This window comes from Dreissena polymorpha, chromosome 14, assembly GCF_020536995.1.
Source record: "Dreissena polymorpha isolate Duluth1 chromosome 14, UMN_Dpol_1.0, whole genome shotgun sequence".
Lineage (NCBI taxonomy): Eukaryota > Metazoa > Mollusca > Bivalvia > Myida > Dreissenidae > Dreissena > Dreissena polymorpha.
The window spans coordinates 53,791,685-53,819,427 of record NC_068368.1 but is presented as its reverse complement, the minus strand read 5'-3'; the positions used below and the strand labels follow the sequence as shown (position 1 = coordinate 53,819,427).

Below are 27,743 nucleotides of genomic sequence, written 5' to 3'. Positions count from 1 at the left end.
TATTTCCTCGTAAATGGCTGAGTAGATACTCTTTTCTGACTAATTTTCATGCTCAGTATGTTTATGGGATTGAATGCATTTAGAAATATTACTAATATTCTGTCACATAGACAAAAACATTGACATAAAAAGAATGCATTAGACTTCAAGTATAAATATAAGGAAAAAGGTTAATATAAAATAGTTTTGTAATTTTTAGATTAAATCATATGGCACTGGTGAAGAATAAATGCTTCAGAATATTTTCTCAATAATAAGATTTGTTATGATTGATAGTGCCAATATTTTCATGAATTCATTATTTACTATAATGGTAGTATCATTTTAAAGAACATATAATAATACAATCGATGTATTAGTTTGCACTATAAAACTGCCTCGTTTAAAATCCTCGCATAAAACTGTATTATGTACATGCAATTTTGAAATTTGTTAATCGTAAGACTTGTTTGCGTTTTAACTGTTATAAAATAGACGATCGGATATCTGGTGTCATATATCTATATAACTATCTAAACGTGCAAACTGACGTTTAACTCATCCTAATGTCCGCGTCTACTAAATAACAAAAGGCTCGTGGTTGATATTTTCTGAACCTCGTTAAATGAACTTAAATGAATTCAACATAAAAGTAATAATCTCCATATGTTACTTATGCCACATATACATTATATCGGATGGTTTCCCTTCCACAGTTGAATGGCGGAACAAACTGATTATTAAAAGTGCCGATTTTTCCAAGAACAACGCATGCCAATATATGCGTTAGGGATGTCCCGTTTAGGAAAGGAGTTCGAGTTAAATAGAAGTTTCTCCTACCTGGGAAATGGTCCGTAACTGAACAAGTCAAAACACATTGCAAAGGCAAATTGGCAATCTATAAGTGCACGAGTGGAGGGGTGTCAAAGAAAAATAACCACTATTCTGACGCATCTGAACTGTATCTATGGAAACAAGACGACCGAACAACGTAACCTGTCCGATGCAGTGATATCGAGCTATACCCTAAACAAGTTAAGGTCCGTGCTTTGTTTGAGCGAATCATTTAAGAAATAATTCTTCAATACTTTTATTTAAAACGTTTTATACTTGCGTTGTAGTATCTCATGATACATTACAAAACCAGAACAACATTGTATTTCACTAGCTTGACTTTCTTCATTCGTTTCTTGCTGACTGTTGTGTTACTTTGATTTTAATAGAAAAGTTAATACAACTAGGTCTGACTTTCTACGTGCTAATAAGAAACTTTATTATTCTCCATCTATCTCATTACCTAGTATATGCGCATGTAATCTTTGAGTTTTCTTTCGCTGACATCAGATAGATTGATTTCGATTTTTAAATTGTTTATTTATTATAAGGACATGAGTATTATCTTTGCTAATTATATATATATATAGTTAATCCATATGCGCACGTGTTGAGCGTACACCCACCATGTCAAAATAAGGATTTATAGAAATATTGACAAGAAAACTATTTTAACACACAATGTTACACATAACCATTCATTAGAAGGATACTTTCGAACGGAGATGCACATCGAACTATAATACTTGCGTGTAAGTAGAGTTACGCAATATTTTACAGTTGGAACATTAATAAAACAACCTCTTAAAGTAATTTAAAACAATGCTTCATGAATTGTAGTTACAATAATTATTGATCGTTATTTAACACATACATTCAAGTATAAAATATACTTAAATATGTGTATACCCATTATAAAACGTTTGATGTATAATATTCTTAACCTTTGTTAAGTCAACCATTATGCAAAAACCAATTTTAAATACTTCACTATAGGTATGTTTCTTTTATCTAAATTTACAAATTGTAGACGCACAACAAAGAGTGTGCCGTCCGTTAAACGCGACTGAACATTGAAGATAATTGGCGGTCAGTCACGCGTGAACTGGTTTTATATTACTGTAAACATACACAGGCTAAACATACGTGGTGTGAATGTGCTAGTAATTTGATACTTCGATATTTCAATCAATTTAAAATTCCGTGTACAAATTATGCTGATATTTCATAAACAAAATGGCACTGAATGCTTTAGTATTGTTTGCGTGCAGTGTTGTTTTATACGGGATTCGTGCTCAAACAGGTATGTTAATATATATGCAATACGCATTATGTGGTGATAGTGTTCCTTTAGATCTGTTAGCGATAATAATATATTTGCATGTTTTCATTTATTTATTACAACGTATTCTTGCTACAAGTTGAAACATATGGGCCATACAATTATTGAGAATCAAGAATCGTTTATCAATCAATATTATTGATTTTAATATTGATACAACAATTATAACTGTGTTTGTTAATGAGTGTACAGCTTTTTGATAATAGCTCATTCAATACATACATTTATACAGATCTATTGGCAGACATGAATTTCAGTTTTCATTGGACTATTATTATCGAGTCACGCGTGTTAAGTATATTCGCTTTCGTCCAAGTTATAGTGCAAAAGCTAACGCATTAAACACTTTATTACAGTCGATTAATTCCTGTTAATAGTGCATCGTATTTAAAACTCTTGACTGTTTCATGAATACGTGCACAAAAGTTCTTAAAATATGCAAACTGTTAAACAGGTAAATACTTAAGTTAATTCCCATTAAAGCTACCCGTTTACATACACTATATGGGATTTACAGCGGAGTATTTACATAAATCGCCTGCTCCGATATTTAAATAAAACAATAGCTTCTCGCGACTTGTCCGAGTCATTGACCCCTTTTTTGTTAATGAATAACAGTGGGCATCTGGTCGCCGAATGACAATTTCATGTTTGTATAGGTCCCCATTAAATAAACGTTAAAGCTGGGTTGCATTATCAAATATGTCATACATGACCGTAATACTATTGAAAACGGCGACAAATCGAAAAACAAATAAACCAACAAACAAATAAATTATGCACGTTCATTAAAATTGCTAAGCCTTCTCCGTTATTTTTCGTCAGACATACCATCCACGTGCAATGATCCGCTGACACCCAGCTTACGTGACGACCAATTTACGGCGTCATCGCAGTATGATGAGCAGCACGGAGCTAGCTTCGCAAGATTCAACAGCAGTGGTAAGACAGTATTTCTTTAAATAGAAAACAAAGACCTAGTTGAAACCTGATTGACCAGTGATGATATAATCGATCGCCTCGCCCAAATAGTTATCTGACAGATTTCGCCCATTTCGTTACTTCGACGCTTTCTTTGGCGGACCATGTGGCGCAGATTAAGCAGTGTCGGTTTGGTTTGTTTGCAACTGGTGAGTGGTGAATTATCAATAGGTTCATTTTTAAATGAAAATAGACGTATAACCCTTGCTGAAATACAGGTATCCAAAATCAACACAAAGCATTGACTAGTCGTGAAAAATCTATCCTTCTTATCTATGTTTATATCATTCGAAAAAGAGCGCTGTCAAACAGAAGCAGTAACCTTGATTAATTTAATTCCTTAATATAAACTTGTCTGATTGAAACGATGGCTTTAAAAAGTTCTCTGGATTTTAAAATAACGTTTGCACCAAGTTGGCCAGGTCCAATGCCTGTACCTTCGAGACATGCTCAGATAGTTACTTCTGCTTAATACAACTGAGGATGCCAAAGTCATGTGGAATTAAGAGGTTACCTGGTAACATAGGCATTAAAAATAGAATGTAACGTTTTACAATTAATACTTAGCTATTTAATTATTATTTTTGAGCATTAACGGTACTATTAACATTTGCATGTATGTATCTTTACTACTATTTTGAACATATACTTAACCTCAAATCAAATTAATACAAACGGTATTTAAAAAAAAACTAGCCCTTAGTCAGGCTATTGTACTAGGAATTATTTCTCCAATAACTTTAATATGTGATCATTACGCATTACATACAATTATGTAACTATCAATTATGTAACTAAGTGTTGTTAATTTTATAGAACAAGTTTTCGCCGATACCGACAACGTTCATTCGTACGTGTTGCACAACCAAACATTCTCTGTGTGTGTCGTATGAATACATCTGTACAGGGATTACCGGAAATCGCACGATTATGTTGTCAACTTGTTTCTGACTGAGCGAAACTAAAATTATTTGCACGTGTATTGAACTGTTATTTCATTTATTTTATGGACATTCTTATTCTAAACTCATATTCAATGTTTATTTGTTATTTCAAAATGAAAGTACATAATCTCATTAAAATGAGTTGTACAATATTGCAATTAAACTCCTAGTAAACATATATTCCAGTTGGATGGGTTGCGGGTTCGAACAACAACGAATATCTGAAGGTCTCTCTAGATGGAGTGTGGCGAATAACAGCCCTGGATTTTGCCGATTCGAATTTTGGGTGGTACTTGAACTATCTAAGGTATGAAAGATTCATGATTTGCAACGCGTTTGTTAGATATAATTATAACCATTGTTTGCGTCGCACTTCGATAGTAATACTGAATAAAAACGTAACTCTTAAATTTAACTTTCGTTCAGAATTGGGTAAGATATACCAAAACATTACGGTTGATTAATTAATCATTGAAAGACAGAGAATAAAGCTCATCTTAGCAGGATATGCAAAAGGTGAGCTTTTGTGATCACCTTTTATGATGTCCAGCGTCTGTCGTCCTGTGCGTCCAGTGTCCCAAAACAAGGTCACCGGTCAAACCTGAGACAAACCTTGTTGTCGCTCTAGATGCCACATGTATGATGAAATCTTGATGCAACTTCGTCCGGATTTTGTTGGGGGGGGGGGGGATTATGAAAGCAAATTTTAATCTGTGTTACATGTGTCCAAATATAAGGGCACCAGGTCGTATTTTAGAGAAAAGAAACATACTACCGCTCTGGGAACCCCATTTATTACTGAACCTTGATGAACCATGACCATTATGTAAATCTTAAACATACCAAGGTCATGTTTGAATCTGGGTCCAATGGGGTAAAATACTAGGTCACCATGAGAGTCATCGTCGATTGGTCTACGTTTTACTCAGGTGAACGCTTCCATGCCATCAACGTCCTCTTGTTAGTTATAATTAGTATTCCATGTTACTTAAAAAGTTTGTTTTATTAACATATATGACAATATTTAACTACTTACAAGCGATATTCTCGCTTAATATTATCATGACAGTATATTTTGACTTAATTAATCAGTTTAAAAAACATTTTCTTACGATCCAAAACTCAATCTTAAACGGTCCAATATTACCGGTTCGGTAATCACCATGTGAACATTTATATGCTCGCTAGTATTCCATTCGCATTGGGGTCTTCGAACATAAAGTATTGTATTTCTTACAACCTCGGTGCATTTAGAGAAGAAATCATCACGGAGTACCATAAGCAATGGACACCATTTTAAAACATAAAGTATTAACAATCGGCGGAAAGCCCTTTTGAAATAAATGATTTCATGAAAGTGAACTTATATTACGGGTGTAAGAAGAAGTAAATGGGGTGTTTTAACTTTAAAATATACACGCGCTAGTGCTTTTAATTTATCTGAACGAAACTCATTAATTTACCACGATTTGTTCCGTACGTGTGAAATTTACCAAAGGCGGATGTATATGAACTGACTCATATGGCTTGATTAAATCATTACCATCCCGCTAATTCGGTTGCTTTCGCGCATGACCAATTACCTATCACAAAGGTCCTGAAGGTATTCGTGTGTGTGTTATTTATTCATTTAAACTTTATTTTGAAATAACTTAAAACGAATGTTTTCGAAATTAATCATATGCCGCCATGACTTCATCATTACACTTTTCTGTTGCTATTGTGCTTGTCCAGATCAAAATCTACCAGGCCCTGAAGGCATTCGTGTTCGTTTACAGTAAAAAGTGGGTTATTTGACTAGTTGAAATCAAACGGTTATACCTTTTGTTAATTATGTGTAAGGGATAACGTTAATTCATAAATACATACAAGTCGACAATAATACTGACAAAAAACGTGACACTAAAATGTAACTATCATTCAGAATTGGGTAAAATATACCAACACATTACGGTTGATTAAATAATCATTGGAAGACAGAGTGTTAAGCTCATCTGCGCAGGATATGCAAAAGATGAGCTTTTGTGATCACCTTTTATGATGTCCACCGTCCGTCGTCCTGTGCGTCCTGTGTCCCAAAACAAGGTTACCGGTCAAACCTGAGAATAACCTTGTTGTCGCTCTAGATGCCACATGTATGACGAAATCTTGATGCAACTTCGTCGCGTTTTTTATTTGGCATTATGCAAGCAAATTTAAAGCTGTGTTATGTGTCCAAATACTTGGTCACCAGGTCAAAATTTAGAGAAAAGACACACACTACCGCTCTGGGAACCCCATTTATTACAGAACATTGATTAACCATGACCATTAAGTTAATCTCAAACAGAACAATGTCATATTTTAATCGGGTCAAATGGGGTAAAATACTAGGTCACCAAGTAAAGTCTTCGTCGATTGCTGTACGTTTTACTCAGATGAAAGCTTCATTGCCATCAACCTATTCTTTTAAGTAATTATTATTATTTCATGTTGCATTAAATATATATATATATATATATATATATATATAGCATATATACAGTATTTAACAACTTACAAGCGATATTCTTGTTCAATAATATCATGAAAGTATATTTTACTCAATAAATCAGTTCAGATAATATTTGCTCACGATCCAAAACTTAGACGATCGAATATTAACAGTTTGGTAATCAATATGGGAATATTTATATGCTCGATAGTATTCCATTTTCATTTAGTGTTTTTGAACAAAAAGTATTGTATTTCTTACAAACGCAATAATTTTAGAGAAATTAACATCATGGAGTACCATAAGCAATGGATGCCATGTTTAAAAATGAAGTATATAAATTCGGCGCAAAGCTCTTTTGAAATAAATGATTTCATGAAAGAGCACTTTTATGGCGGGTATTAGAATAAGTAAATGGGGTATTTTAACTTTAAAATATAGACGCACTAATGATTTAAAATTATCTGAACAAAACACATTCATTTACGACGACTCGCTTCGTAAATTTGAAATTTACTACAGCCGCATTCATATGGCGTGATTTCATTACTACACTCCCGCTATTTCGGTTGCTTTCGCGCATGACCAGATACCTATCACCTAGGTCCTGAAGGTATTCGTGTTATTTTTTCAGTAAAACTTCATTTTGAGATAACTTAAAACGAATGTTTTCGAAATTAATCATATGCCGTGACTTCATCATCACACTTTTTCTGTTGCTAATGTGCTTGTCCAGATCAAAATCTACCAGGCCCTAAAGGTATTCGTGTTCAATTGAAGTAAAATGTGGGTTATTTGACTAGTTGAAATCAAACGCTCACACCTTTTGTTTATTAAATGTACAGGAACACGTTGATTCATAAATACATAACATTCATACAAACGTTTGATGCTAAATTTTGAATAAAGAATGTTTAAGTGTTGGTCTTGATATAAACAAATAACCAAACGGACATCCACAAGCACAAAGCATCGTAGTCATAAATAAATAATAAATAACTTTTTTAAATAAAAAATGATTAAACAAAAACAGTTATTTGCATGATGTAAATTCATTTTATTATGATGAAGAAAAAAATGAATTTCCCAATGTGCATAATAAAATTTCTTTATATATTCGTTTATTTTGTATGCAACTGTAAATCCTTCAAATGTTGTAAATACCCATACTTCGACTTATTTGGAGATAATTGGAACGTCATTATATAAGAAAAAAACATATGTCTGTTAGTAAAAATTACGAGTTTGAATTGATATACCAGTATAAGGCTAGCATTTTTATAGTTAAAACTATCTACGCATACTTTGTATTACAAGGCGGGAACCTTAACTTTATTTAAAAAAATATTGTTATGTGTTTGCCACTTGTTTAAAAAAAAGAATAGCTGTTGATTAACATAAAATATCTCCTATTTTAGAATTTCATTATTCTTTTATTTCAAAGTTTAAATGTAATTTTTAACATTTCTTCTTTTTACATCAGTTTCATACTTTTTTATCCCGACTTATACACGGTTTTTATAACCATTAAATAACACTATTCAATGAATCAAAAACTACATCATTTCGTAAGTTTCGTTTTCCTTTGCCTTCAACAGGATATAAAGAACGCGATTCATTTTGTGATTTCAAAATAGCCTTATGTTTATACTGTCATCAACAAAAATAGACTATCTGATGTATCACCGTTGAGAACACCTCAGGTTATTTCGATATTAACTATAGATTTAAAATGTGCTTCCCGGTTAATGCGATTAAGAGAATGTCCAGTTTTTTTACACTTTAATGACATCACGGTCTTTATAATTTACGCTGTGGTATATTATCTCTGGATAAACATCGATACAAATAAAATAATCAGAAAATGAATACAGGATAGCGCATTCGTATAAATTAAAACAGTACAAATAACGAAAAGATTTCTGATAATGTTATTGGATCAGACCTGGAATCAGACCTCTAGAAAATTACATTTAAGACTATAAATTGGCATGTGTTAAAAATGAATAATATGCCAACACCTTTTTGATGTACCGTTCAAGCATGCATCAAACTAGCATTGTACATAATAAAGCTTTCACGGTGTATGTGTACATGCATTAAGTGAAATTCCATAGGATTCATGTCGACATAACACCCTGGCATGCAACAATGTCAGACAGATAATTATTTTACAACAGTGCTAACAATATGAACTCAGCTATATAAATATTAAGTAGAAAATAGTAAAAAAAGACATTGTATATTTTACTATGTAAGACGTTCAGGGCACTCTGGGCACTACTGTATTCCCGATTTATTTCCATAACCAGGAAAAGCTCGTTATAGTATGATCAGTATTATTAAATATTCAATGAGCTAGTACGGATAAAAATGCCTAACGGGTCCGTCATAACCATATTAATTCCAGTCATAGATTATAAAGCTGATATTTTAATGTTCGTTCGTCTTTGTAGTTTATTTGTTGTTTTGAAATCGATAAGTAGTGATGTCGAAGTATGCATAAATGCTTCTTTAATGTCTTATATAAATGTAAATAAAGATTCGTGTACAGCATATTCATTAGTATATGTTATCGCATAGTTTAAATGCTACATTCAGGGTATCATACAGCTTGGATGGATATCAATGGGATGCGTACAACACGCGTCTTTCCCGGGACAGCTTAGGTCAAAATTTCCAAAGACAGGGTTCTGTAACCAAGTTGACCCTGGATCCACATATAGAGGTAGGATTAACTAGCAATGAAATATATATGTGCCAGTGAACAAGCAATTATTGGTGGCTTGATTCCAATAATGATGAGAAAAAAGCATGACGTTATTTCCCCAGACTTTAATATATGATGGTTTAAAGCAATACATGTTCGATCTTATCAAGCAAATGTGTATCGATTTATAATTTTATGATGATGAAATGAAAATGTACTTTTGAAAAGGTGATATAATTTAAAAATACTAATGCAGCAGCGAGTATTAATCGTTGACATGACGTTTTAATAGTAAGTTCAATTTTAATTTAGTCTTATAAGTGTGTATGATATTCTGAAAAAAAATTGAAAGAAACAAAATAGGTGTGCCAAATACTGAAACCAGACGATCAGCATACTTATATATTGTTATAATGACTATAGGTGCGCTATTTAGCTTTCTATGGTGCCTCTGCTTACGGATACCCATCCATTCGCCTGGAGCTGTACGGGTGTAAGATATCTGCCACGCCGTTTTCCGGGATAGTAACACACATAACCGATGATATACAGGTGATATTGGAGTAAAAGTATGTATATTTTAACAAGCACGAACGAATAGGTGTCGGTACCCGATTCATCAAAATGATATGTCACGTTAACGCAAAGCGTTGATGTTTTCAAGGTATACGTATGTTCCGTTATTTTTAGGGGGGGGGGGGGGTTATCAAAGAGAGTTCATGCCAAATAATTTTCACAGCTGATAAAAATCTAAAACAAAATTCATTTGGACTAACCTTTTATAACAGATGTGTTAACAGCCATTGTCATATAACTATTGAAATTATTCGCAAAACAGTAGTAAGGCCAGAACAAACTAATAAGATGTTCGTCAAATTTGCAGCACCGGAACATTCTAATTTACAGTTTTATCTTTGTATTATTTCGCACGCAGTGTAAATTTGCTTCTCACCCGAGTTTTGGACAGAAGAGGATATTTATATTTTTGTTTCAGTTTTAATGATACATTGAGCTATTTGAGCGTTTCTTAAACTAAAAGAAGATGTCATCTTCCCTCATGTTGCTTCAATACAGTTGGTTACAAATTAAGTTGCATATTTAAACTAGCGAGCATATGTATTTCGCCCAATGACCCTTCTATTGGCTATGAAACGTAGCCTGAACGGTCTCAATTTTGGCCATTGGGTTGAACGATAGAGGAAATAAAATATGAAGCGCACACAATCAACAAACTCAATATATTATTGATGCTTAAAAACTCGTATGATTTTATTAATGTGCTGAGAATTGTTGAGTAAGATTGTTTAGGAACAATATGTTGAGCTATTATCGGTGTTCGGAGACAGGTCTAGAAATAGTATTATATAAAATATTAGTACGTCACGATAAAAGGAATAACTGATGTGTCCGACCACGCCCACCAAAAATTTTGTTTTAACATAACATACTCTTTCATTCACCAATTGACTTCAAATTAGTACTAAATATCTCTAATGACAACACGGTCTATCTCGACCATCCATGTCCAAATTACCCACCCCAGGGCCATTGATAAAGGTAAATGCAGCTTGGTTTCCGTCCTCTTTCAAATTCATCGAAATTTTTCCGCACAATAATTGCACGATTTATTTCGACAAAAAATCTAAACAGAGAATACATGCTGACTTCTTCTTATGAGTTGTTTATTATGTAATATAACGACCACGGATGGTTTTGTTGTTAATTTGTGTTGTGTTTTTTGGTATATTTGAACACCAGAAAGTATAATGTTAGAAATTAAACTAACTCAATTTGAATGCGTGCTCCTTACAACGTCTGTAGCTCAAAACAACCTTGAACATATGTATTGTTGTAAACGTGCACTTGCGAATAGCTTTCATCTCTACAAAAAAAATACCTTTAAACATTTTACTTTTCAGCAACTTTTCTCGCAAAACGCGGGATTATGCTTAATGCAAAAGTGAAAACAATCTTTAAACATTTCAACGTTTTACTTTAAACTTTGCTTGCCGATCGATGTCACTTGATATGTTTCAACCGACTGCTTTAATTGCCAATAAAACGCTTTGGGAGAAGTTGTGCTTCGATTAATAGAAGTTTGAAATAAGGGTAATCTTAAAAGCAGATCTCTTAAAAGGCAGCTTTATTAACCAAGTAAAGTCAATAATGTATTTTATAGATTATCTGTAAAAAAAAGCTTTGCTTTTATAATTACTTTTGCATTGCGATTTTTTAAGTATTGCACATTTCGCAATACATTATATAAATATTACATGTCTGACAGGGTGACAGTAAATTTGTCAACTTGAGGAAATACGAGGTTGACAGTATTATTCCGAAAGTTGACAAATTTACTGTCACCCTGTCAGACATGTAATATTTATTTTATTATACCGAAAAAACTATTCAAACATATACAATTTATATGAACCATGAACAATTTGAATATTCAATAATTGTTTTTAATTTCAGCAATGAACAACCATTAATATTTTGATAACAATAATACAAGTACACTGGTTAACACAGTCAATTTCTTATCACAGAAAATAAAAATTTAATAGTTAAACAGTATTAAGAATGTCTCTTAAAGTGTTTTCTAAGTCTAACATTAATATTGTATTAGCTTTAAACAATTTTCTTCAATGTTATTTTATCCTGCCTCTGTTGCAAACATTGACCAAATAAAGCAGGGTCTGATAAACTAGTTGATATCCGGCAGTGCATCACGTGACCGTGATCTAACCATAAGTATGTATTCCTACGCGCCGATTAATATGTTCTAATATTTGACCTTTGAAATTTATTGGGACGCATCATGAATGTTATCGTTATATTATATCATCCTTTTTTGTTCTTTAATTAAAAGTATATTACCGAACTCGCTTTCCGTATTTATCATTTTCATTTACTTGGTTACGCAATTTATGACGTATCTAGTGTGACGTCATTTCTCAGACAAAACATACTGTCTAGTTTCTCTCATGATTTTAGGGACACAATTTTGACGTGGTGGTTTTAACAGTATTTTTTTTAAATATTTTCAAGCATGGAACGAATCATAAACGTATTTTGGATTTGGCGTTTGTGTTTCATAAGTGTTAACTTCGATAGGAATAAAATAATTCGCTACGACAGGATTACGATTTCGTAAATCGGGTTTTGGGTCAGAATGGTTAGCATTCGATACAAACGCTATCAAAAAAAGTGTAGTTTAAAATACAATTCGATAGTAGAAATGGAAAAACAGAAATGGAGTTCGACAAACTTTGAAAGGGATGGAAGAACAGAAAATGGATGTGTATATCGTTGTAAATTTATTGTTATAAGCAATGGATTAAAGTTGTCATTAAGGGGTGTTGCGGCAGTTTATTTAAGCGAGGATATATTTATAGCAACACCGATGATGCTATTATCACAACTCAATATTTTTGTTATAAGTATCATCAGAAATGACGGCTCATAATACAAATGTCAGTGGTTCGATCCCAGGTGGGGTTAACTTTTTTTTAAACTTTTTTTCTGTCTTTAATGTCATTCTTGTTTTATACTGGAACTCTTTAGTCCTGTTGTTTACATTTATCAATTTAAAGCATTTAAACACAAACTTCAAAACATGCCGAAATCTGTGAACATGTAAGTTATTAATGATTAAGGTCGAGTTTTATACTGTATGGTATTATGTTTGTGATAAAATGTTGTTTTTTATTAATGTCTTTTGGTAAGCTGTTGCGATCCCATTTAAGATTGTAAACAATTTCTTATGTTAATGCATATGTCTAACAATCTTTGTACCGGTACTTGGGTTTTGCCTTATTGCTGTATTTTTGACATTTGACGTCTAGACGGTAGGGGTAATTAAAACAAAAATCTCTGTTAAAAGTGCGGTGACCCCCTATTTTTATTTGTGTTTTATGATGAGAATACGTAGATGAACATATTGGAGCAGTTTCCCAGAATTCTATTTGACAGAAAAAAAATTCATTTATGTGGTTACAATAGTAAAAAAATGACATTTTTTGGGTGACATAAAAATTATAAAAAATTAAATTTCTTAAATGTAACTTGTGTACTCCATTTTATTGGTAGTGTGTGGTTTAATTAAATGGTATATGATGTATCTTAGCTTATATAATATCTACGTGTTGCAAATTTTATACTAGGTTATTAATTATTTTTACGCAATTAGAGATTTTTCAGTTTTATTGAAAAAGTACATGCTATATAATGGTGAATAAAATCAAAACAAGGCCGGTGACCCTATGTTTTTATTTCATTTTTCATATAGTATTTGTACATATATCTTAAATATAAATTTTGGACAAAATCTATTCGATGGAAAAAAATCAGTAAAACTGCAGCAACACCCCTTAAGGTAAATAAAATTTAGTTTTTGTTTTGCTGTAGCATTTTGTTTTCATTTTTTACCAAGAAAAATATCACATTCTCGATTCTTTTTTTATTTCTTCTCATATTTTTAATAGGAAAGTATTAAAAGGAACAGTTTAATGTGGAACTATTTTTTACGTGACACAATCGGTAGTTATTCGGTCGTCAGGAATGTAGGAGGCCCGACAAGAATAATTATATTGTTATGTCAATTAATCAATTGTATTTGATAAAATGTGTCAACGGCATGAAGCAGGATAAATCGAATACATGGTTGGTGCCGAGATGGTGAAAAAATTTGCGGTTCGGCCCGAAAAAGAAAGTTATTTTCTTTTTCTAAGCCCCACCGGATAAACTTTCTCCATCTTGGCACCAACCATGTATTCTCTATATATTAACCGAACGTCCTCCACTTTTCCGCGAAAACGTGACGTCACCACAACAATGAATATCAAATGACGTCGTCTTCATTCATAAACAGTGCGCTGACAATCAAATTGACGTCATCCGCACGTGTTTGCTAAGGTAGCAGGCGACAGTATTTTCTGGACAGTAAATTTTTTTCCCGCTGGGTCTGACAGTATTTCTATGTCACGATGGCCTATGGGAGTTTAGGATTGTGAATAAAAGTAAGGTAAAATAATAAATGAATATTACATGTCTGAAACGGTGTCAGTAAATTTGTCAACTTGAGAAAATACTGTCAACCGAGGCGAAGCCGAGGATGACATTATTTTTCCGAAGTTAACAAATTTACTGTTACCCTGTCAGACATGTAATATTAATTTTATTATACCGATAAAACGATTCAAATATGAACAATTATATTAATATAATTTAGTATTATCATTATTAGTATTATTAATTTATATTAATATATTATTTATGGTCGTCTGTTTACATCGAAAATGCAAAACTGCGTACTGCGCATACGCGAATGGTACAGTATTATGTTTTACGATTCCGCACGTGATTGCTAAGGTAACGGGCGACAGTATTTTTTTAGCGGGCGACAGTATTTTTTGGACAGTAAATTTTTTACCGCTGGGTCTGACAGTATTTCTATGTCACGATGGCCTATGGGAGTTTAGCATTGTGAATAAAAGTGAGGTATAATAATAATATTAAATATTCAGTATTGACAGTACACATCCGTTGAAATTGTTTGGCAGAAACGTTCAACAAAATTGACAAAATATTATTTTATTATGTTCTCTTCTCTCGCTCGCTCTCAATTGTGTTGACTTAAATCTGTCGAACAACTGATCAATTGCAAGTAAGAAATATAATAGTTAATGCTTTATTTTTTAAAGGCGGACACGACGTGGATTCCAAGTCAAAATCCATTTGTCATTTCTCGTCAAGTGAATGTGAGACCGGAAGTAACACTTACGATTCAAGCGGGTGTCAACGTCATTTTCACATCGAAAACTGCAAGACTTGATATATTCGGTAGTTCAAGTTCTTATGTAAATACATTAACTTGAGGTGTACTTTTGATTTGATGTACAAACTAAACAATGGGATTATTGATTTGAGATGATTTTCGTAGTACGCAATAACCCAGGTATATTACGCATGTTTCATAAACTGTTAATAATCTAACATTTTTACTTTGGATGGTTCTTAACAGTCATGAACAATATGGTTATGCCATTAGGTAATTCCTCTATTTTTTAAAAATAATAATTTTAAACAGGTTTTTAAGTTTTTTGTCTTAATATGTCTTAGCTTATTTAAACCACACCGGCTGGAGGTGTGTTGTTGTAAAATAATAACAATATATTTTTTTAATATAATTTGCCAATTAATTTAGGTACACTAGTTTCCGAAGGATTGCCAGAGATTCGAACCCAGTTTAGCTCTGACATACCTATAATGGAAAAATCTTCATTGTGGCTTGGAATTAAACAAATCTCAGGAGGTAAGTTGTTCATAAAGGATGTTATAGATCTTCGTCGAATAGTTTTTTTCTTATCTCATCTTTTTTTAACACGTTTAAAAAGACTGATTCGTAGTTTAAAAAAATACAACTTTGAAAAACACAATTTCCTAGATTAAAAGTTAATAAGAACAATATATTCGAACAAGGTAAACGACACTCTCGACTAAAAAAAACATGTTAAAATATTGCTTTGTTTACGAATAATCGAAGTAAATCGCTGGTAACGTTTTTTTTATCGAAATGTGTTCGTTGTCTATGGAAAACGCGTTATACTTGTCTTGTTAAGGTCTTGGGTTGGAATAGTTCTTATTCGGAACTGAGGCTGTTGTGGCTTTTCCCCGCTAATTAAATCAGGTACAAATAAAAATACAATAATCCGTGAGGTTTTGTATGGTCAAATTATACGTATATTCTTCAAATTAAATGTCACTTCACATCTTTTGTCAGCTGACAACTGTACATTCAACTTAAGTGCACATTAGCAAAACAGTTGATTGTATCATGGGATTATTTTAGTTCATAAAACGGTCTATCCTGGGGAAGACAATAATTTTATTAAACTGTGATCCCTTCTTTTATAAGTATTTTATACTATTCCAAATATGATATATTTGAGAATAAATCCATTAAATGACACGTTTCAACAATAAGAAAATCTGTGAAAAATTCCATTTAACTGACGTAATTGAAACCTAATTCGAACCCATTATTGTCAGGTTCTGAAATGTATGTTTGTGATTTCCTCTTCAAGTCGTCATGCTATTCAATAAGTTACACCTATTCTTCACAATTAATGTTATTATTATGGACTTATTTGTTTTTTGCTCTCTGTTTGCGCTAAGGAAATGTAACTCTTCGACATACGACGGTCCGTCAGGCAGTTGTCGGTATCCAAGGCAACGGTAGTAACATTCATATATCAAATAGTGAGATCTACTCGTGCGTGCAAGGCCTTCTTTTGTCCGGAGGAATAAGTGCAAATCAACTAGAAAGTGGATGGGGACCGATTTTGTTCAAGTCTAAGGTCACCAATAATGAGCAAGGAATGCGCATGCATGGTGTTTTGGGCCAAGAAATCATGCTTTTTGAGGCCACGGATTTTGATTTGAATTACTATGGTATAGAAGTTGCAAACTGGGCAAACGTACAAATGCAAATTATTTCAACGATTTTATTGTCTGAAAATGTGTCTATGAGCAACAACAGAAATTACGGCCTTTACATCAACATTGGATCGCCGACAGTTGTAGATGTACGTGGATCCAAGTTTGTTGGGAATCGCAACGGAGGAGTGTATTTGTATCAATACTACACAAACAATCAAAGGCAGGCATTCACAATTACAGATACTTTGTTTAAGGATACTAATTTAGGCATAAGCTATACGTGTTACTATTGCCACTCGAGCAATATGACGGTCGTTTCCAGCAAATTTGAAAGTTTAGACTACGCCGTGTATGTCATATTTCGTTCGATTGATAATGCTCAAATAATGCGCCAAAATATAACTATTGCAAACAACACATTTAATGACAATAAAAGGGATATCTATTTCACTTTACACAGCTCGGAACAATCATATATTGTGCAAAATGTTTTTTCGAAATCGCAAGAAGTTTTAGCGATCCAAAGTGACACGTCCATGGAAACTAACATATCTGTAATGATTTCTGAAAATTCTTTTGTCAACCTTTTACGAGGATATACGGCAGTTTCTGTATCCTTTGTGAAAACAATCATCTCCAAGAACAGTTTTAATAACTGTTCATCGACAACTTTGATAAGCGTTAAAAATGGATTCGATCATTTGATAGCAAATAATACATTTGTGAATTCTACTGATTCCATCTGCTACGTACAAACGAAGCAGCCTTACACAAAAGGCAAGACAATCTCGGCCCCATTCAATTACTGGGATACCAGTGACATTTTTTCTGTTAAATCCAAAGTTTGTGACTTTTTCGTGGATTCGTCAACGGCTATAATTGATGTAACAGGGTTCTATGAAGATTCTTCGATGAAGAAGCTTAATTATTCGACGACAATCGATCAATTTCGTTCAGCGATAAACGAGGCAACCAATATCGCATACATTGGCGGAATTGTGGATGATGACATAGATATTTCAACACTCGGCGTCTCGCGATTTTTGCTAAACAGGAGTTTGCTCATCCAAGGAGGCGTTACGGTTCGCATTCAAGGGGTCACACTCAATATTTCAGATGCTAGAGGCATCGTCGTTTTAGGTTTGAATGCACTTATTAATAACGATTTTATGTACCGAGTGAAATAGATATTGCGAAATAGATAGCAAATGAAATATAAATGTAACAGATCAGTCATTTTTAGTTAGTATTTTTTTTTCTCTGTCAATCAATTAAGTCACTAGGTTCAACATCGTTAACTTCGATGTTAATTTGCGCGTGGAAAACGGCTTGGTTGGTTATATTTAAAACATTTGGTATACATTTATGTGCTAAGTCTTTCAAATGATTACAACGTTAAATACAGGTTGACATTTAAATAAGATAATTGATCTAATGTACTTTTTAAATGTTGATTTATACAAACGCACATAGATTATTGACGTCAGTTATTAACGAAATTCGGGTGTAAAGTAATTAAATTGTGTGATTTGTATTAAAGGGTCACTTGTCATAGGATCTGCTGAGAGCGTTGATAGAACAGTCATTCAAAAGCACTCAGGTGTATGGAATAGTATTGTACTCTACAACACTGGTAAGTAATGTCTTGGATGATGTTGTTCGTTTTGGTAACTATTAATATCCGTATTCTATTAGTAAATTCATTTTTGTTTTTCATTAAATTAAAGTACAAAAAAAAACAACGAACGGACTGTTCTTAACTGTTTTGTCCGTGTAAAATTCATTACACATGAATGCAGTACAGGTATAGTATTATTCTATACATATATCAATGCGAGCATTATATAAAGTAATTGTATTAATATTTTTACGACCATATTAATCAGAGTGTATTATTGTACAGGTTTGAACGTATTGAACACAAATATATCCGGGGCTGTAGCCGCCATCGATATTAGGAGCTCGTCGTCTGTTTATATACACAACTGTACGGCATATGACGGGGCCATGCAGTCTCTTATAAAAGCTGACAAACCGAAACACGGTGTATCTGTTCACATATCGAACTGTTTTGTGAGTGTCGATGCAAATGTAATTGAGATAGTCGTCAATGATTCCCACTCGATTGACGTCAAGATTGAAAAAAGCACAATGACATCGAACAGGAAATATATTGTCGCAGTCACAGACGGATCATCGAACAGATCTCCTAAGCTAGTCCGAGTGTCTGTTTTAGGTTCTCACTCTTATGGTAGTGATGGTGTGTTAAATATACGAGGATGCTCCTTTATGACGGAACTAACGATTGTTGACTCTGAATTTGCGGCAAAAAGGTATGGAACTCTCGTCAGTTTAGCGAATCCTTCAATGAAAACCGAGGCACACCGAAACAAGTTTGGAGATTCAAGTCGCGATTTCTATTTAGAATTTTGTAATACATTGACTGATGTTTTGAATAACTCAACGACATTTAATATGGTCAACAACATATTTAAAAGCCAATCCGACGGTGAAGTATTGTATTTGTACGATTATTATTCCGTAGCAACGGAACACACTTTTAATTTTACGAACAATTCAATGGTTTATATGCAACCCATTGCACGAAAGTTTTTAGTTATAACCAGTTATGGAAATTCAGAAAAGCATACTTTGAATTTTATTTCAAACACACTGGTAAACTCTTCAAAGACGCTTTTGGAAATTCAACATCGATTTAGACAGATAACGTTAAAATGGAACAAATTTATCAACAACTCTGCATGCCTTCTTTATTCTGCACCACCGCATACTGATAAATTTCTTGGATTTGAAATTGACAGAAATGAATTTCAAGGAAACACACATATGGATGGAATTATTATAATTTCAACGGAACAATTCCAAAACGGAACTGTCAGCTTAACAAATAATGATTTTATTGACAATATGGGAGCGTCGTTCAGTTTTAAAACTAGCAACGTCAGTATTAAATATAATTATTTTGAAAACCCAGAGGCATTGTATAATTTGAAAGTAAATAAATTTGTAACTCTTACGAACGTTCGTACTGATGTAAACGCATCCTTAAACTACTGGGGAACGACGGACCCTCGGGATATAGAGAAGAAACTGTACGACAAAAGCTATGATGAAATCCTTCTGGATATCTTGTATCGGCCATACCTAGGTTCAAAAAATATATCTGACGTTAGAAATGAAGAGATAAATTTCGTTAACGGCAACGAAATTGGTGGAAATGTAAATGGGGATGTAACTCTCTATTCTGATAAAGGTCCGTTTGTTGTTGTTTCAAATATTGTAATAGGTGAGAATGATACCTTAACCATTCAAGAAGGCGTTGAGATTCGAGTAATGGCCGATATAGGATTCACAGTATTTGGTAGGTAGATTTTATGATAAATTTCATCTTGCAAAACTCTTACCATATCTATCATTTGCAATTGATAAATTGATGCATCTTACCAATACAGCATCGCAGCTTATCGATATTATATATGTGATCGTCGATTAGTTATGTGTTTATACATGTAACGCCGTAATCTTGCTTTTATATGAACGTGTATAAATCTTAAGGGATCCTCAGTAGTCAAGGGACATCGCAACGACCGGTGAGATTTATATCAAAAGACCACTTGGCTCCTTGGAAAGGAATCGAAATCAATTCAAAGCATGGTAATATAAACTTTTAACTCAGTATATGCCTATTTACACACAAAAAACAAGAAAATAAAAAAAGTATATACATTCAAAATAAAGTCATAAACTGTTTAAGTATTACTATAGATATTAATGTTAATACATAGAGATTTCATTTGAAAGACCAATCGAGGAGGATCGTTTATGAACATTTATTATTGAAGGATGAATTTCAATATTAAGTTAAGCAATAGTTATTGAAAATATGTAGATTTTATTTATTAATAAATTGTATGTTCATGTTATCGTTACGTAAAGGTAATCGATATTCTGATTGGAATACTGTCAAGTTATCTACAGAGTGAGTTATTGTAACTCACTTATTTGCTATAAAGAATTGACAAGTATGCAGATATATCACAACGTATGATTTTGTGTTTTTTGTGTTTTAGGAGTTAATATGACGCATTTGCTTGTTAACAATACCAAAGAAGGAATCACACTGAAGACAACTAAGGCGACCCTTCATGACGTAACATCGACGTTTTCAAGGACATCTGGTTTTCACATTATTGCTACGGACAACAAACACGACGTTTCATCTATTTCCGTTTCTAATATGAACGCTTCGAATAATGCTGATGGAGTAACGATAAATGCCGGTACTGGATACAATAATTATATATCAATTTCAAATTGCATTGTCGCAGACAACACGGCTGACGGAATAGTAACAACGTCAACTGGAAATGTGACAATTTCCGAGTGTACAATTGAAAGAAATAAGGCAAGGGGAATGAAACTAGACATGCGAACTAATGGTTTTATCAAGATAGTTAAGAGTTTGATACGCGATAATTCTGAATACGCTTTAGAAGGTGAAGTGACTGCAGGAATTGAAATGGATTCAAGTACAATATCTGATCACCGTTTGGTTTATTACAACTGGGGCTGGTACACGAGGGCTCATACAAATCTCCGAATTACTGCGTCGAATTCCAAACTGACAACCGTCGTTATTAAAAACTCCATCATCACCAATAACACGGCCGATGGGATATTACTGACACACTCTTATAACAACGGAGGACCTGTTGCCATTACCGTCGATAACAACACGTTTAATATTGGAAATTGGGCATTTGAGTTTGACTACCAAGAATATTATTTGGCACCTTTTTACAATAACATAATCTTTGTGAACAATACAATGTCTAATTACACCGAATATCATCGACAAAAAGCAGTTGTAAAATTCAGATTAACAACCTATGATAATCATAATATGATCAGTATCAACCAAAATCGTTTTGCCAACAATACTGGTTACTATGGAATAAGAATAGAAGATGTTTACGGAAAAGCCTATGTCAATATATCTTTCAATACTTTTGTATCCAATAGTTTTTCCTCATCAACCATCGATATTCCGTATGCAACAAAACTTGATTTGCACAATAATGTGTTCGAATCGCTTGCCAATCCCTCTTGTGCACTACAGGCGCCTGGGTTCGAAATCTCGTACAGTATTAATGCCACTAATAACTACTGGGGAAGTAAGAATCTTTCAGAAATTGTAAACACGATTTGTGGATTTGAAAAAAACATGGGGCACAGTTATGTTTCATATATACCTTACTATGAGGATAAAATGTTGACTCAGTTGACTTCACCCGAAAACTTCAACAAAAGTATCGCTCATGGAACATTTGGTGGTGAACTTACAAGGAACACGCAACTGGCGAGATCAGATTTCCCAATGCCGATACTGATACAGCGTTCAATTGTGATTCGGTATGTATATAGTGTTTCTTTTCTGCATTTAACCGCAATCTTCGGTTTACAAAGATTGAGCTGAATCATATGTAATGAAGTTTCTTTAAAAGAGAAAGCGTCATGATTCAATTGTTAATTATATGTACAATAAATAAACAATCAGACGAAACGTAGACAACTTGATTAACTGCCTTTGAACAATTTGTTTAAGTTGTTCATTTGTTGGCGTCTGTGGGTATTTGGTATGTGATATTTGGTTGAATACAACACTTACTTGTGACCTTTACAGACCAGGTGTTTCTCTCTACGTGGAGGCAGGTGTTGAACTGCGTTTTCTTCCGAACCGAGGCATTTATGTTCAAGGTTTGTTCAAATTCAATAACATAGTAATAGAAAAATGTTGAAAAATTCCGTTGTATATTGATTTATTATCTAACGTATAAAATAACGAAATCCATATATGCGTTCTTTCACTGATGTGATTATTGTTCGTAAATGTAATTGAATAAGTTTTATACAAGAACCACTTTATATCATTATAAAATCGATACTTTCAGTTAACTTGTATGTCAATTTAAAATCGATTTCCTTTTTTACAGGTTCACTGAAATCAATTGGTGAGAATATTTCTGTTCGTCTGGTCAATGCTATCCATGGTGACATCTGGCATGGGATAATCATCAACGGAACGTCGTCTCTGGGTAACCACAATTTTGTGTTAGATTATAAATACTTAACTGCGACTAAATCTAATATGGCTTTCGTAATGTGAAATGGATAGTTTAAATCTGTTTTTAAAACTGTTGGTTAAATGTTGTCCAAAAAACACTATAGATCTTTTATTTATTTATTATAAAAAGAGAATTTTGGGCAAAATAAAATCTAAGAAATGTTAAATTAAAATGGTTCGTGCAACTAGAAGTTATTACATATATATAATTTGCATTTCCGAAGTGAACAGGTGTGGTACAGTTCATTGCTTAGATATAAGTCTCACACTTACTCGAACCTGATTATATTATAAAACTTACTTTGCATAATTTTGTGATTGCCATATTTATTTGATAATCAACTCAAAAGAATAGTGTTATGTATATCCAAACAACATACGCATTATGAACTTACACGCAACATATTGATGTTAACTTGCCACTCGCTTATTTGTTTTTACAGAAAATGACAACACGCTGCTGTTTGATACTCATATATCAGGTACCTCCCATGGAGTCGTAGCATATGTACCACACTTCCAAACTAAGAGGATCTTTATATCAAATTCATTAAAAGACTGCTTCACCATCTACCCAACAGTTGAAAAGCGATTATATGGTTTTGAGTCTTCTACATTGGCACATTGTCGAAATAATGGACTGTTTGTAAACGGCATTGGAAGTTCGATCATTGAGGGGCTTGAAGTTCGGAACAGCGACACAGGGGTGAGAGTGTCCAGTTCTTCAGGTCAGATAGAACTGCGAACTGTGCGCATCAGTCACATTTCTGCTGCTGCGGTCTCGATCACATACAGCTCGCATTATGAATCAGGCAACGTTTCTATCAGTAACTGTGCTATCAATAATTCTTCTCAAGGTGTAATAATTTACATTAGCAATTATGCAACACCTAACAGAATTTCAATCACTAATAATGTTTTCCAAAATATTTCCTGGGATGTTCTTCATCTTAAGTTCTCTACGTATACGTATTATGATACAAAGAATCGATCTATTGAAATAGATCACAACACATTCACAAACACGTGTGGTATCATTATTAACACGTGGAATGTGGAAGACAGTTCTTTCAGAAACAATATTATGAAGGACTCAATATGTAACAAAAGCCCTGAATGTTTTTCGACGATAACAGCGTCTGGTTATTCACACACAAGTGACAGCCGAAAGTATGAGATTTCTACTAATGTTTTTGAAAACATACAAAGTAGTTCATGTATTGTCCATTTACTTGATTCTGACTTGCCGCGTTTTAACGGGGCGTTCATTTACAATCAACTCATCGACAACCAAGCTACTGATGGTGTTGTCCTAGCGAATGCATTCTATGCTGAAATAGTGGAGAATATATTTGACAATCCAGCTTCAACCTTTGACGTTTTCACATCTCTTAAAGGTGTGGTATTGCTTTTCTCATATATAATCTTTTTAACCAAATGGTATGCTTTATCAACAATAACAACTCTAAAAGTGTAACTCTTATAGTTTCAGCTAGTGATACCTCGTATTTAGATTTATATGTTTTAAGCACACTTTGGTACACAGTTTTATCTATTATTTATTAGTATTGATGAATTTGTTACACATTTTCCACAACGTGTCACCGTGTTTCGGTGTGATTTCGTTTACAGCGGACAGACACTTAAATGTTACAAAGAACTGGTGGGGAAGTTCTGATGGAATTAAAGTTTTCAGTAGAATATCCGACCAACGTAGAGACCCTGGTTTCGTACGTTTCAACGTCACGCCCACATTAGCGTCGCGTGAAATGGATTGTAGTGGCGTAAACAACTGCAGCAACCAAGGAGAATGCGTGCGAAAGAACATGTGCCGGTGTACAACTGGTACGAATGGTTTAAATAAGACTCGATTTCGTCTTTTACCTACCATTCAACTAAATGTTCACTTGTATATTCGAATGGTATTGACATAATAATATTGTAACAACTATTTGTATATTATTATACTGTTCTTCTGTTTACCAGTAAACTAAATAATAATATTTTATTAGTATTATTAGAGTAGTATTGTTTTCATTTGTGTATGTTTGATCACCGACAATGACTTATTTTGTAACGCAAAGCATCATTCATCATAGAAAGATTCCCATCGAAATTATGAGTACGTATGATTTAAACTGGTTATAATTACACTGGTTTCTATTTAAAAGGTTGGACAGGCACCAGGTGCACCGAATATGATTGTGCGGGGATCAATCAATGCTATGGCAATGGTATATGTGTTGTACCAAACGAATGCAAATGCAATCTTGGTTGGAGCGGAAAACTATGCATCCGCGCGTCATGTACGTAAGTACCATGATATTTTCCACTCGAAACCCTAAATCATCCATGTTGATCCAGTTTATGTAATTATCATGAACGGTTTTAATTGTGTTTACCCAAGTGCCGACATTTTGTTTCAGTAATGTGAATGACTGTAGTGGGCATGGGTTTTGCATTCGACCAGACACGTGCACGTGCGCTGTGAGTTTCACCGGAAGTAACTGCAGCAGTTGTGTACCGCTTCACTGGGGACCAGAATGTCGACCTTGTCCAAACTGCAAACATGGACAGTGTGACTTAATGACAGGTAATACTCATTTTCTTTACAAGGTGCGAGCACAACACAAAGATATTGATCACATTTTTTTCTGTAGCATTGGTCAGTATAATATCTCATAATGTATTAATTATTCAAACAGGATTGTGTGTCTGCAATACTGACAACTGGACGGGCGCTCTCTGCGACGAATGCAGTGAAGCTTTCTATGGTCCGGAATGTCTGCCTCTCGTCACTGTTCTTGATGTAGTACCCCGCCAGGGAATTGATAAAGGAGGAAACACAGTACATGTGTGGGGACACAACTTCCAGGAAAGCAGCTCGTACATCTGTCAATTCGGCAATGCCATTTCCAATGGTACTTGGAAGGCGTGGGATCACGTGGTATGCGTGGCGCCTAAGCATGCTAAAGGCGTGGTGACAGTCGAAATATCACCAGATGGAATTCAATTCACGAATAATAAGGTTAATAGCAATTTTACTATTCTAGATACAATTTTCAATAGTGTGAGAATCTATTTAAATGTTGTAGACATTTTGAACGCTTTTACAAGGACACTATTTTTATAAACTTAAAAGATATAGGATTGGTAAAACGGTCAGGTTTCAAAATGTTTCAATGCTAATTAACTATTTTCAGATTATGTACGCTTTTTACGCATCCTGTCCAATAGAAGCCTGTGGCCGAAACCTCAACCCGCCACATGGTATATGTATGTTTGGTGCATGTTCCTGCATTTTACCATGGCATGGTGATAACTGCACAATGGAATTACTTCGCCCGGTCATCGCTCGTCCTCCCGTGACACAGACAGCTAGCGAGTTTGACGACTACATGTTACAACTGGGTCTAACACAGGTTATTTGGAGACTTTGAAATATATGTATAAATATATAATACGTTTCTGTTAGTGATCAACGTATGGATACAGAACCTCTAAGATGAGACACTTTCTTTCTTTAATTTTGGTCCTGATATCAAACTTTGGTTTCACACATTTGACAAAAATGCCGAATCCGATGACTAAAAGTTCGACCCTCTATGAGTCTATTTAAATTCTTTACCATTCTTCGTTGGTGTCGTTAAGGAGACCCATTATCTTGTTATATCTTTATCTGTATTCTTTGCACAGACAGAGAAAAATAACAATATGAAATTAGGCAGACACTAAAGGTATAAACATAATTAGAGTAGACACAATTAGGCACATTTTGCATATGGCACAGCCATTCTTTTTCGATGGAGCTGGTTAAAGTATTAATGACACATAACATACATTCTACAATTTTTCATGATTCTCTTTACGGAAAGCTCACTTCGATACAAAAAAAAATGTTCCAAAAGTAAAAATACTGCATAAAAATTTCAACTGCACCAAACAAGTGACAAATGTTATACGTTCGTGATCACGTAGATTTACACAATGTATTGGACATAAACTTTAAAGGCCAAATAGCTCAAATGCAGAAGATACTTTTAATTTTGAAATATACGACATTTACCGATACACATTACAGAAATAAAAACATTATTAAAATCCTTTTTTTATCACATATGCATTAACCATCTAAAACCATCATCTGACTTTATCCACACAAAAACTTGAACACAACTTTAGCGCATTTCTGCATTCGTCGAAAACTTACAGTATTAAGTGCTTGTATTAGCGTTACTGTTCTTATTATATAATAATATCTTTAGCTACATACCACTCTTAATATATTATTAGGGTGATCATCCAGTGCGATGGGCGTTATTGGAAGGCTTTAAAGGCTTGAGCTTAGATGAAAGAACTGGGCGTGTTTCATGGAAGAGTATTCCAGCAAATATCAATCCATACATATTTATGGTGCAAGCTTCGAACACTATAGGACAGGACAAAGTAACCTGGAACTTATCCGTGCCTATCTCGTATGTCCCATTTGTGAATGAAAGCGACTCCAATCGAATACTGCCGTATCCTCGACCGGTGCAGATATCGGGCTATATAAATTTTACTTCGAAAGTAAAAATGGTGCCAGTGGTGATTGTGTAAGTATATTATATCCATTATGTGTCCCTTGCGAGTCTGTTTTTTTAAACATATTATATAGTTTAAATTTGTTTCTTATATTTTATAAAATGCGAGTTTATACTGATTTAATATATACGTATACACACTTTAAATTTATCCAAATGCTTTGTTTTCATGTAGCGTAATTTATTTCACGTATGCGTGTATTTTATTTCATTGATTCTGAATACTTTATTTAATGTTTAACTATGTGTTATTCTTTTTTTTAATACATGTTGTTTACCCATAAAGACCATTAAGATCTACTAAGACTCACC

General features: G+C 33.7%; 1 protein-coding gene across 1 annotated transcript in view; it reads left to right on the top strand.

The window, feature by feature from the left end:
* Window positions 1–2,021: 2,021 nt before the first annotated feature.
* LOC127857376 (uncharacterized) overlaps window positions 2,022–27,743 on the top strand; it is a 32,259-nt gene continuing 6,537 nt past the window's right edge. The window contains exons 1-21 of the mRNA XM_052393773.1: window positions 2,022–2,116; window positions 2,981–3,097; window positions 4,267–4,387; window positions 9,155–9,281; window positions 9,687–9,815; window positions 14,966–15,104; window positions 15,469–15,576; window positions 16,440–17,843; window positions 18,244–18,336; window positions 18,607–20,085; window positions 20,280–20,378; window positions 20,795–22,136; window positions 22,408–22,481; window positions 22,718–22,819; window positions 23,292–24,245; window positions 24,481–24,693; window positions 25,020–25,158; window positions 25,275–25,441; window positions 25,554–25,876; window positions 26,052–26,270; window positions 27,142–27,443. Coding sequence (XP_052249733.1) covers window positions 2,050–2,116; window positions 2,981–3,097; window positions 4,267–4,387; window positions 9,155–9,281; window positions 9,687–9,815; window positions 14,966–15,104; window positions 15,469–15,576; window positions 16,440–17,843; window positions 18,244–18,336; window positions 18,607–20,085; window positions 20,280–20,378; window positions 20,795–22,136; window positions 22,408–22,481; window positions 22,718–22,819; window positions 23,292–24,245; window positions 24,481–24,693; window positions 25,020–25,158; window positions 25,275–25,441; window positions 25,554–25,876; window positions 26,052–26,270; window positions 27,142–27,443 — 7,718 coding nt within the window. The 5' untranslated portion in view covers window positions 2,022–2,049. The remainder of the gene's footprint in view (window positions 2,117–2,980; window positions 3,098–4,266; window positions 4,388–9,154; window positions 9,282–9,686; window positions 9,816–14,965; window positions 15,105–15,468; window positions 15,577–16,439; window positions 17,844–18,243; window positions 18,337–18,606; window positions 20,086–20,279; window positions 20,379–20,794; window positions 22,137–22,407; window positions 22,482–22,717; window positions 22,820–23,291; window positions 24,246–24,480; window positions 24,694–25,019; window positions 25,159–25,274; window positions 25,442–25,553; window positions 25,877–26,051; window positions 26,271–27,141; window positions 27,444–27,743) is intronic.